This window comes from Sinocyclocheilus rhinocerous, unplaced genomic scaffold (genome assembly GCF_001515625.1).
Source record: "Sinocyclocheilus rhinocerous isolate Xijiao unplaced genomic scaffold, SAMN03320098_v1.1 scaffold1447, whole genome shotgun sequence".
Classification (NCBI taxonomy): domain Eukaryota; kingdom Metazoa; phylum Chordata; class Actinopteri; order Cypriniformes; family Cyprinidae; genus Sinocyclocheilus; species Sinocyclocheilus rhinocerous.
This window is the reverse complement of record NW_015661886.1, coordinates 322424-335528: the sequence shown is the minus strand read 5'-3', so window position 1 is coordinate 335528 and position 13105 is coordinate 322424. Positions and strand designations below refer to the sequence as shown.

The following is a 13105-nucleotide window of genomic DNA, read 5'->3' as shown; positions in this document are numbered from 1 at the left end:
TGATAATAATAATTATAATAAAGGTTTCTTGAACAGCAAATCATCATATTAGAATGATTTCTGAAGGATCATGTGACACTGAAGACTGGAGTAATGATGCTGAAAATTCAGCTTTGATCAAAGGAATAAATTACATTTTAAATAATATATTCAAATTGAAAACAGTTTGTTTAAATAGTAAAAATCTTTCTGTTTTTTCCTGTACTTTGGATCAAATAAATGCAGGCTTGGTGAGCAGAAGAGACTTCTTTAAAAACATAAAAAATCTTACTGTTCAAAAACATTTGACTGGTAGTGTATATTAATCTAAAATGCAACAAAACCTAAAAAGCAGATCTGAATTTGAGATCTCTGCTTATATAGAAGAGTCAAGTTTAAATATCTTCCATTATTGTATTAAATGTGACCCTGGACCACAAAACCAGTCATAATGATCAATTTTTTGAAATTGAGATTTATACACCATCTGAAAGCTGAATAAATAAGTTTGTTATGATGGGACAATATTTGGCCGAGATACAAATCTGGAATCTGAGGGTGCAAAAAAAATAATAAATCAAAATATTGAGAAAATCGCCTTTAAAGTTGTCCAAATGAAAGTTTGTTATGATGGGACAATATTTGGCCGAGATACAAATCTGGAATCTGAGGGTGCAAAAAAAATAATAAATCAAAATATTGAGAAAATCGCCTTTAAAGTTGTCCGAATGAAGTTCTTAGCAATGCATATTACTAATCAAAATTTAAGTTTTTATATATTTACAGTAGGAAATTTACAAAATATCTTCACGGAACATGATATTTACTTAATGTCCTAATGATTTTTGGCATAAAAGAAAAATCAATAAATTTGACCCATACAATGTATTTTTGGCTATTGCTACAAATATACCCGTGCTACTTTAGACTGGTTTTGTGGTCCAGTGTCACAAATTATTAATATACATTTAAACTGTTCTTCATGGATCAATAACTCCATAATCAATGCTTAGTTGTGGTGTTTTGTTGGCGCAGGCCATGTTCTCCACCGACCTGATGGAGTCTCGTCAGGAGCGGGTGGCCATCAATGGAGTGGAGCCCCAGATGATTGCCATGCTGGTGAGCTACGCCTACACGGCGGAGGTGGTGATCTCCAAGGCTAACGTACAGGCGCTCCTGGCGGCCGCCAACCTGCTGGACGTGATGGCGGTGCGGGAGGCCTGCTGCAGGTTTATGGAGCGCCAGATGGACGAGATGAACTGCGTGGGCATTCACTGCTTCGCCGAAGCGCACTCGTGCCGAGAGCTGGAGCGACGCAGCATGGAATACATCCAGCAGCACTTCAGCACCGTTTGCCAACAGGTGAACTCAACCAGAGGAGTGTCACACTTTAGATGAGCTCTTAAAGTGAGGCTCAGTTACCACAGCTGGTCCTTGTCAGGGTCAAAAATGTACTTTTACAGCAACTGACACACATTTGACCATGTTTAAGTCCATTCCCCTTAAAATCAGCACAGAAAAAAAAAAAAAAAAAAAAAAAAGTGTCTAATATGATAAATGAAAAAAAAAATGTTTGTTTGTTTGTTTCACAAATTATTTGTTCAAACCCTGAGACATAAAATTGCCCAAAACACCCTTTTGTATCAGTGAATGCAATTGAAAATTATTAATAATTATATACTGCCAAAAAACAATGTGTAAAAAAAAAAATTAAAAAAAAAGTCTTTAATACAATGTGAGCAGATGTCACAATTGACTCATTTTCACATATCACAACAGTCATAATGATTTTAGTTTAATTGAGCAGGGGCATTTTGAATTTGGAGGGCTTTTGTTGTTTATTTTGCTGGCATTTTGCCCTGGGCTTTTGTTATTCTGTTTTCTGTTGCGAACATATCAGAAAAATTATTATCTTTCTAATGCATAGACTGATATATTTTTCCATCTTATAAATGATTGACATCATGAGGATTCTAATTGTCCTTGATTTTTTTTTTTAAGAGCTCATTACACTATAAATGTATGTCTTCTTTCTCTTCTGTTTCGCCTCATCAGGAGGAGTTTCTGTCTCTTTGTGCTGATAAACTGACTGAGATCATTTCCAGTGACCATCTGAACGTGCCAAAAGAGGAGACGGTGTTTGAGGCGGCCGTTGTGTGGCTGGAGAAGAACCCCTCACGCAGACAGAGCTTTGAGAAGGTCAGTCATAAACCATATTAACATCTTTGTTCATGTCTTCAGGAAGAGACCCAACCAGTGCTAGTTCTCTAAGGATCGACTCTTCTGCTTTTAGTAATACTTTAACAATTATGCTGTGATCACACTAGACTTTGAGCACGCAAAATTTCTTCAGACAAAATGTGACGTCACACTTTAAGGCATCTTTATTGGTTATCTTTAAGTAGCATATTGGTGTTTTTTTGAGTCGTGTTTCTAAGGAAGGTTTGTATTATGATCTCAGTTGAGCGGGTGGGTTCCTCTCACGTGTCAGTGATAGAGCTCCAGCAGATGTCTGGGATTAGCCGCCTTTATGTGTTTTGATGAACTAAGCCTGTGAAAGGTCACATGCTCCGTACAGTCTATGATCATGAAGAGAACAGTCACTTCACAGGGATGTGCGAGAAACGTAAATCTAGCCCTGATTGGATGGGGTCGGATTGCTGTTTACTTTACATATCATTGTTGCTATGCAGTTATTTAAAGACTAGACCTTAATTACAGCTCTTGACAAAAAGCTCATTGCATATCTCATTGGAATGTCAAGCAATTCTAAATGCACAGGACTGATTTTAAGTTGTAATTAGTAGCGTTTGCCAAGACAAGTGTCATTTTCACTATTACTCATAATTTGGTTCAGTTACACTATTACTCATAATTTGGGACAGTTCACTCAAAAATCAAAATTCTGTTATACTCACCCTCATGTCGCTTCAAAACCATAAGACTTCGAAACACTTCGTAACACAAATAATGGAAGCTGAGAGATTTCTGTCCCTCCATTGAAAGTTGATGCAACCAAAACTTTGATGCTTCAAAAAGTTCATGAACACATCATAAAAGTAATCCATATTAAGTGGTTTAATCTTAAAGGTCCCATGGCATGAAAATTTCACTTCTGACTCTTCTGTAGTTACATCGTGTACTAAGACTGACGGAAAATTAAAAGTTGCGATTTTCTAGGCAGCAGGCGCAATGATATTACGCAGCGCCTGAAAATAGGATAACCAAATAAATCCGTCAACATAACCAACGTGACCACCTGCTTGCACAGGGAGCGTGCTGGGGACTATTTTCAGGCGCTGCGTAATATCATTGCGCCTGCTGCACCCATGGTACGGCACTTTTCATTTTCCGTCGGTCTTAGTACACGATGTACCTACAGAAGAATCAAGTTTTAAATAGGAAAAATATAGAAACTCTTTGGTCATTTTTGAGCAAGATGCTAACGGTCTAATCCGATTCAATGATCTATGCTAAGCTACAGCTAAAAGTGCTACCGCCAGACCCGGAGATCGGCTGAATGGATTCGAAAACGGTAAAACTCAACTATTTAACTCTAGGGGAGTTGGAAAATGAGCCTATTTTCAAAAATAGTGGAGTGTTCCTTTAAGTGTTCTGAAGAGACAGGATCACTTTAGGTATATGTTGAACAGATTTGATTTATTATTCAATTTATTAATTTTTATTCACTTATCAAAAATAAACGTTTTATTTGATGCATTTTAATCCGATTTTGTGCATGATATCTGTATACAATAATGAGGTAAAAGGATAAAAACCACAGCTGATATTGCTTCTGCTTCATTCGTCACATAAAAATGTAAAATGAATTCAAACACATTGCATTGTGGGATACAGTATTCTATTGAGTATACGCTGGATTGTATCCTGCACTGAAATTAATTACGTTTTTAATGACACATTTGTATAATCAAAAGGATAAATTCATAGTCACTTATTATCCAGGCTCTCCATAAAACAAACAAAACAAACCCTACGATATACTAAAATAACACATATTATACTTTTTTTTAATTTAATGGTAGTAGATTATTTGTTAATTGAATTTAAATAGATTCCACTTTTCAGATTGAAACAGTTGAAACCGATTTGTTTTAGCTGATTTAAAGTTTCTCCCATCCATAGGTTGTGGAGCACATCAGGCTGCCCCTCATCAGTCCGTACTACATTCACGACGTCATCGAGACTCTGGATGTTGTGAAGGAATCGCTCAAGTGCCAGAAGCTGATCTCTGAAGCCAAGGACTATTTACTGCTGCAGGACCGCAGAGGAGAGCTCTACAGCCCCCGAGCTCGACCTCGACGCGCAACAGGTGACCGCAGTCCCTAAACCTGTCCTGCTACAGCGACTTATACATGCCTTATGGGCGCTTTTACACTGTCTGCTACATCTGAGCCAATTCCCTTTTAATTGTGGATTTTTTTGTCATTGTTATAAGACAGATAGGATGAGCTAAATGAAGTTTGTTACTATTGACGACTGAGCGATTAGAATAAGAACAAATAATATTTAATGTGTTTATTTACTCATTACTTTCCACATTCAGAATAGTCATAGAAACTTTAACTGTTAACGATAAAACCCCTGCTCTGAAATGCAATGCAATATCCAAAGAAATACATAGCTCTTATATTTGCTCTTGACATTCTCTCGACCAACATGAGGTGAGGTGCATCATCTGGAGCAAGCACTTTGTCTTGATGACTGTAATCATCCTGTGGCTGCTGTGTGTTTGTGTCTGTCAGGCACAGCTGAGGTGATTGTGACCGTAGGAGGAGAGGATGATAAGGTTGTGCTGCGCAGCGTGGAGAGTTTCGATCCCCTCACCAGCCAGTGGAAGAGTCTGGCCTGCCTGCCCTTCGCTGTCAGCAAACACGGCTTGGTCGTTTCTGGTGAGTGTGTTAAGGATGTGACATCATGCGACATTCAACTTCCTGAGTCAGTCGCTCAGTGATGTTTTAAGTTCATAAGTAGGGCTGGGTGGTGTATTGTATATTCATTATATATTCATGCATAGAAGAACACAAATGATTTTAAAGCCAGATGAAACGGCGCTGACAAACAGGAGAGACACTGTGCACAAAGATACAGTCAGAAGGCTTTTCAGTCTACATATCACCATGGATTTACTGTAGTACCTTAGCAACCGCATAGCAACACCCTAGCAACCACCCAGTGTACCCTAGCAACTGCATAGCAACACCCTATCAACCACCCTAAATACCCTAGAAACCACATAGCAACAGCCTAACAACCACCCCAAATACCCTAGCAATCACATAGCAACCACATAGAAACACCATAGTCTATTAATCTATATCTATCTATCTATCTATCTATCTGATAGATTGTATTGTCTTCAAAACTTTAAAACTTTCAACTTTAAAACTACTTTAAACTTCAAATTAGTTAAAATTGAAAACTTCAAGCTTTTAAAACTACTTCAAACTTTTTGGCTAGGCTTTTTCAAGCCAACTTAAAGTTTGTCTACAAACTTTACTGCATCATGGCATTATGGCAAAAATGTGGGATATTCATGTAGAATTTTATTATATTAGTAATGTAGCCATGTATCCAATGTATTAAAGGAGTAATGGGATATAATTGCAGTACTTTTGTGATTAATCTATTGCTTTTGTGCATTTATACTAGATATATTTAGATGACTGTTTTTCATACAAATATAAACCATCTAGTTATATTTTTACCATGGTATTAAGGTGATATATGTGTGGTTTTAACTGTGGTTATCATGATCTAAATGTATGCTACTATGGAAGACCAATGGTCAAACAGTATGAGTAATTACGTTTCACCTAGTGCTATTAAAAATTAGTTTTTTTTTTTTTTATCGATTGACAGCACTAGTTTCACCATATAACAGTGGGGTTGTGACAATTATAGATGCTACTGTTTGTGATAATGAACGTAAATTTACATCTGCATCCTAACTCAAGCTACTGTCAAATGTGCATTTCTAAGAGACAAATAAAGTAACATTATTAATATTGCAGCCTGCACTGCAAACTGTGCTGAAGATACGCGTCATCAAAGTCAGGCAACACAAACCTGTCTCATGATTTGAAACAAATATCACTTAACAGAACATGCAAAAACTAAGAAATAAATTTTTTTAAGAAAATAAATATTTAAGAAAAAAAATTCAAAAGTGTAAAGAATTCAAAAGCGTGATGTCATGTTCTGACCATAAAGAGTCGTTTAAAACCATAATTAATGGTCTGGTTTCTACAACTTTCACTTAGGAGCAAAAATCTGCCTTTAAACCTAAAATAAATAAAAAATGTAAATTTATTGTGATAATTACTGATATGATTTTTAGAAATAAGAAATAAAAATGGTAAATGTATTGTGACAACGACTGATATGATTTTTTATTTTTTTTGGCCATATCGCCCAGCCCTATTGTTATATTGGTTCATATAAATGAACATGAATACATATTATCCTTGTGTTCATTATGTGAAAACATATCTTGGCTGTTTTAAGTAGATTTTTTTTTTACTGTATTTTAAATACTTAAATATGATGAGATTGACACTATTGTTCAAAAATTTGCAGTCTGTAATATTTTATTATTATTTTTTTTTAAGTATTTTATGCTTGCCAAAACTCCATTTGCTTGATCATAAATACAGTAAAAGTAAAACTCTGAAATAATACTATAATTTAAAATAACTGTTTTCTATTTAAATATATTTTAAAGTGTAATTTGTTCCTGTGATCAAAGCTGAATTTTCAGCATCATTACTCCAGTCTTCAGCATCACATGATCAGACATGCTGCTTAATATTTTTGTGGAAGCAGTGGTACATCTTTTCAGGATACAGCATGTAATTATACAGCATTTATTAGAAAATCAAATCTTTTCTAGTGTTATTTAAAAAAAAAAAAGAAAATCTTACTGACCCCAAACTTTTAAAATGTAAACGAGTGCTTACAGAAATAAGCCATGTTTTTCTTGGTCTGAACTGCGTTTGTGTTTATTCAGGCTGCATGCTGTATTTGGCTGGTGGTGAGTTTCCAGACGGCTCGGCCAGTAGAGAGATGTGGCGCTACGACCCGTGTTTTGACTCCTGGTCAGAGATGGCACCCATGAACGTGGCACGATCAGAATTAGGTAATGGCCACCAAATTTGTATAAACGTTTACAAAGAGCAGGTGGTTTATGCTGTATTCCATGCAGCTCCAAAAGATGGGTTTCCAATGAGTCAAAGTTACATAATAAAAACTATTTATCAAATGTTTCCAGGTAACTGATCTCCTCTGTTCTGTACCTTTTGAACAATTCTCCTCAATTTGGTTGCAAGAAAAAGTTTTTGTTGACTGTAAAACACCTGTAGTGCTGATGGTAGCATTGCCTTTTTTTTATTTTCACATAATTTCCCAAATATCAGAAAACTGAATGCTTTCATGGCCAGAAATTGGCGGAATTAAAGGTGGGGTAAGCGAGTTTTCAAAAACGCTTTAGAAAACTGATTCGGGCCGAATAGCAACACAAACTTGTAGCCAATCAGCATTCTCGATAGGTGAGTAACACCGTGTCTGCGTCAAGTCTGTCTAGTACACTGGACGCGACAAAGCGATCGTTGAAAATCATTTGAAATTTGTGTCAATACGTCATGAATAGAACGCAGCAGCAGTTTTCTGTCGGGGATTTGTCGTGTCATGCCGCGCCGCATCCAGTGTAGAACTCCGAAATCGCTTACCCCACCTTTAAGTAGGACTATCCCACATCCAACTTGGGATGGAACGCAGCATTTCAGCCCACCCTATTGTTTGGAAACAAACAAGACCCTCTTGTTTCAAATATTAAAATTAAGAGCGTTGTTCTGTTTTTCAGGGTTGGTGATGCTGGATGGATATGTGTTCGCTGTGGGCGGCTGGGAAGGCCGTTCTCGCCTGGACTCTGTTGAGTGTTATAATCCACAGACAAACACCTGGCAGTTTATGGAATCGGTCAAGATGGCGGTCACCAGTCCAGCTGTGGTGGCACTGGATGGATTACTCTATGTGACAGGTAACAGGTTTGGTCCAACATAAGCTCCAGACAATTTGATTCCAGAATATTCCAGGTTAAATACAACTGTATGGACAGCATGTGGCCTGATTTAGTTTACCACAGAAAATAATGTCAATATAGACTATAAATGTCTGTAATGCGCGCTGGTTACACTGCCAATCAATGCTAGTAGAGCAAAAATAACGTGCTATCCATTATCTTGGTTCAATTATCAGCTGATTTTCACATGTATGAATGATCCTCAAGACATTTTTATGCCTGATTCTGATTTCAGGATTAGAATAATGGCCAGTGGCTGAAGAAAATGCTTAACCTACGTTTTTTTTTGCTGCATTATGTGTGTGTTTTGCTTTCAAAACAGTGACAAAAAATGACAGATTTTGAGGAAAGCTCTTTGACATTAAATTGAGTATTTGAACATATTTTTCCACTCCTATCCAGATTATAAGTTATACATTCTGAAAACTTTTGACATTAGATTGTCTTTGTTTTTTGATAAGTGCATTAAAGGGGTCCTATTATGCTCTTTTACAAAGTCTGTATTTGTGATATCACAAATCCTGGAAAATATGCGTTGTAGTCCAAACGAGTCGTTCGTTGTAGTTTTTAAAAAGTGATTTCTGTTAAATAAAATATCTCCTTTTGAAGTGGACTTTGAGCTTTATAACTTAGCAGATCTTTTTTATGCTCAAACAGCAACATTACAGACTAACTAAAGTTGAAAAAGTGAAAACGCATAATAGGACCCCTTTAAAGCTAATACCTATGTATAATTTGACACGTCATTCTTATTTTGTGAAGAACTGTACATGATAGAAAGTTTTTACTGATAATTTTGTACTCGGCATCATGCAATTAGGTAATAATTGGCCTTTTTGCAAATCAGCAGAAATACGTTTTTTTCAAGGGCTGTGTAATATTCCCTTCTGAAACCACAGGAGGCGCTGTTTTAGAAGATGGTGACGGCACAAACTTGGCGCAAGCTTACAACCCTAAAACATGCGTGTGGACCGAGGTGGCGCCCATGCAGATCGCCCGCTCTGGATCTGCTGCCTGCATCCTGAAGGGCAAGATCTACGTCATAGGTTAATATGGAGGCTTTTATTTCTTTAGCCGTTTGAGTCTTATCCTGTAGAGCAGTGGATCACAGTTGTTCCTCTCTAGGCGGCTGGCATGCTTCCACCGAGAACACGGATAAGGTGGAGAGCTACGACCCCAAGACCAACAAGTGGACCATGTGTGCACCCATGAAAGAGAGACGCTATCGACCCGGCGTAGCGGTGGTGGATGGAAAGATTTACGTTTTAGGAGGAGAGGAGGGATGGGACAGGTGAGAAATACTACACTAGAGCCCTATGAAATCCATTTGATTTTCCCCCAAACTCCCTTTTTTTTTCCTTTTAAGTTTTCTTTATTATATTTTAATAGTTCAGTGGGGCACTTGTATAGTTTATTATGTAATATTGCTGTGTGTGCATGTTAATGATCTGCTACAAGCAGAAAGTCCACACCAAAGGGAGTTAATTGCTCTAACAGTAATCTCTTGCTTGAAACGCCTTGTTTGTTGTCCTGCCATTATCTCTGTGACAAAGCTTACATCATCATGTTAAATATATATTTTCATAATGCCCATCTACTGGCTGTTTTGGCCCATCCTTAAAGAACTTCGGTATGTCGAGCTCTCATTGTCGTCACACTGGTACAACAATACCGATGGCATAATTGCATTAGATGTAATACTGTTTACAGCTGCTCGCGAAGCCTTTGTGAGCTGAAACACGATTATGGTATTTCGAGACATGCTCTAAGCAGTTGACCAATCAGAGCAGACTAGGCTTTTCAGAAAAGAGGCAGGAGCTTAAACAGCATTTCAGGCAGAGGGTGGAAAAAATAAAGCAATAAGCCCTGTGAAGCCGTGGTTTACAGTGAATTTATAACAGCTAAGGGGGTTTTAACAACACCCCTTAGCTGTTATAAATTCACTGTAAACCACGGCTTCACAGGGCTTATTGCTTTTATAAAATGGTTATTCCATATACGTAGTAAGGTTTCACTGAATGAAACGGAGCAAATCAAGTGTAATGATATAAAAACAGTATTCTTCCGCCAAACAATGTAGTTCCTCAGAAACAGTTGTGGTTGCAACAAAGTGGTCGCTGAGCAACACACAAATGTAAACAAAGGTGTATGTTTGTAGAGTAATTTACAACAGCTTCGAACTCGGCTCAACCAATCAGAATCAAGGACCGGAACTATCCGTTTTATAAAAATGTTTTCAGAAGTTTTTTTTTGTTGATGTTTTTGTTTTATCTTTGAAATTAATAACATGCAAACATATTTGTAAATGAGCATAAACTAGGCACTTTAATCAAAGAGTATGTCTAAGCAATTGAATTCATTAAAATGTATTATTTTATTACATTTTTAACAATAACAGTGTCTTATGAAATGTTTTATTTTCTCAGAAATTCTCTGTTCTGTTTTAATTTTTCTGGATTTTGTTTTATAACGTAATACAGATTTATTATCAAAAAGGGTGGTAATCAAATGAATGCGGAAAACTTTAATGATTTAATTAGTTTTTAAAAATGTAATCAAATCAGGTTTTTTTCTTTTCTTTTTGGTGCTCCACAACCGTTAAACCACAGGCAAAAAAACCCTGTGTGATATGTATTATTCCTTAAAATAAAAAAGTTTTAATAAAATGTATTATTATTTTTATTACTACTTTGAGGAGTACAATCTGTAATAAAATAGTGATTTAAAAAAAACATTTTTTTTGCGAGTTAAACCATACGTTTTCAGGTTGTAGTAAAGTCCTTTGAATTTCTGTGTAGCTGAAGATAGTTTTTTTTGTTTGTCTGTTTGTTTTTTTACAGTGCCGGGTCATGAACTGCATTTTGTTTATTTTATTACTATTTTTTTAATTAATAACAATATACAAACTGGAATAAGAACATACAAACGCATATCAATTCAACTTCCCCCCACCCTCCCTCACACACCCAGCCTAACCCCGCAGTCTCATTAAAATGGGGTACATAACGGATAGAAAAGTTAACAGAAAACCAAAACCACAGGAATCATAAAACATAAATTCCAGCAATCAAGAAAGCGAAAGAAAAAAAGTTAACTAAAATTACAGTGTTAAGGCATTCATTCTGAGTCCTGATTGTTGTTTTGTGCAATATACTTGGAGATCTTCTCAGCAGCTCTAGTCCAGATCCTTAATGTAGATGTAGCTGAAGATAGTTTAATAAAATTCATTGGTGAAATGCTGTCGAAGTGACTCCTAGAGCAGATGGAGGTGAAGTTTGTGTTATTGTCCTCATATAGTGAGAGCGTTACACATGCTTGAGTTTGTGTAGTAAACCAAACCACACCGTTAATTCCCACAGAGACTCAACACGCAGACTTCATATCTAACTAGTCTTTTTTGCAGTTGCAGCTGTTCACAGGCACTCGCCCATATCGTGGGATTTATTCATTCACATTTGCCAAATTCCGTGACGTTCCACGTTACACTGTATTTTATATTATGACTGGATTCTGTTTTCCACATTGTGGAAGTCATAGGGTCCTACTACACTCAATCTAGGGCTGCACAATTAATCGAATTTCTAATCGCGATTACAATTATGGATGCCACAATTACGTAATCGTTCAAAGTCCACGTATGTTATTCTGCGTGTTTAAGATGTGTTTTTTTCTTTTTGCGGTTGCATCAAACAATGGTATAAACATCATTCAATGTAAATTGTGATAATCGTAATTAATAATCGCAATTACAATTTCAAGGGAATAATCAACAATTATGATTTTTGTCATAATCGTGCAGCCCTAACTCAATCTGAGGCCTGCTAGCTATGTCCACGGTCTGTCGAGTGTTTCTGACCGAACTGACTTCCTCTGCAGGTATCATGACACTATCGAGCGGTACTGTGAGGAGTCGGACAGCTGGGAGATCGTGGGAGAAATGCCCACCAGCCGCAGCTGGCTGAGTTGCGTCTCGCTGCAGCTCCGGAAGGACTCTCACGCGGGCAGCCGTCCCGGCACTGCCTTGGAGACGGAGTTTCCTGTGGACTGAGAGCACCGGGGCTCCACCCGCATCACTGCCGGCCCGGGACACAAGGCCAGGGGGCAGCTTTCAGAGCGCCCCGCCCCACGAGAGCTATTTTAAGGAAGGGAAAATGTCCGACCCAGACGCTGGAGGGTCTTCAGAAAATATTTGTGTCATAAGCTAGTATGCTTTCTCCAGTGCGACCCTCTGCCACGGTGTGAAGCTGGATGGATTGATGATATCTGTGGTGATTGTAAGTCTGTGTGTGTGTGTGTGTATGTGTGTGTGTGAGCCGCCATCCCAGAGTCTCCACAGTATCAGTTCAATGTGATGTTCAAGTGACGTACAGGGTTGCTTCCATGCGCTGACTTATACAAGTACTTGTTTGTTTTCTAACAGTGTTGAAGTGAAATGTTTTGTACTTTTTGTATGGTGATTTCTGTATTTATTATAAGTTTTTTGTTGTATTTAGAGATTTATGGCGTAACTAGCACAGATACACTGAAACGTGTTTAAAAGGGAAAGTTCACCCAAAACTGAAAATTCTGTCATCATTTACTTACCCTCAAGTATTGTATGAGTTTTTCTTTGGTTGAACACAAAATGATGGTAACCAGTTTGTGGTTTCCATAGTATGGAGAAAAAGACACATATTATGGAAGTCAGTGGGGACCAGAAACTGTTTGGTTACCAACATTCTTCAAATTATCATCTTTTGTTTTTAACAGATGAAAGAAATTCATATAGGTTTAGAACAACATGAGGGTGAGTAAATGATGACAGAATTTTCGTTTAGGGTGAACTAACCCTTTAAATCCATTAGTCTTCATATTGTGCACAGTATGTATGTATACCCAAATAACCTTTACATTTGCCAAAATGTTTCGAATACAACTGAGCACAGTGCGCTGGGTACTGTATCCCACAATGCAATGTGTTCAGCTTGATCGAAGAATGAACATGAATTACAGCTGCAGTTTTACCATCTTTGCTTGACTCATTAT

General features: G+C 37.3%; 1 protein-coding gene across 1 annotated transcript in view; it reads left to right on the top strand.

Annotated features, from left to right (window-relative positions):
- Positions 1-12782, top strand: part of LOC107726806 (kelch-like protein diablo) — an 18794-nt gene extending 6012 nt beyond the window's left edge. The window contains exons 3-11 of the mRNA XM_016536503.1: positions 1015-1341; positions 2035-2178; positions 4126-4312; positions 4746-4892; positions 7010-7138; positions 7862-8038; positions 8980-9126; positions 9206-9371; positions 11957-12782. Coding sequence (XP_016391989.1) covers positions 1015-1341; positions 2035-2178; positions 4126-4312; positions 4746-4892; positions 7010-7138; positions 7862-8038; positions 8980-9126; positions 9206-9371; positions 11957-12128 — 1596 coding nt within the window. The 3' untranslated portion in view covers positions 12129-12782. The remainder of the gene's footprint in view (positions 1-1014; positions 1342-2034; positions 2179-4125; positions 4313-4745; positions 4893-7009; positions 7139-7861; positions 8039-8979; positions 9127-9205; positions 9372-11956) is intronic.
- Positions 12783-13105: the final 323 nt, after the last annotated feature.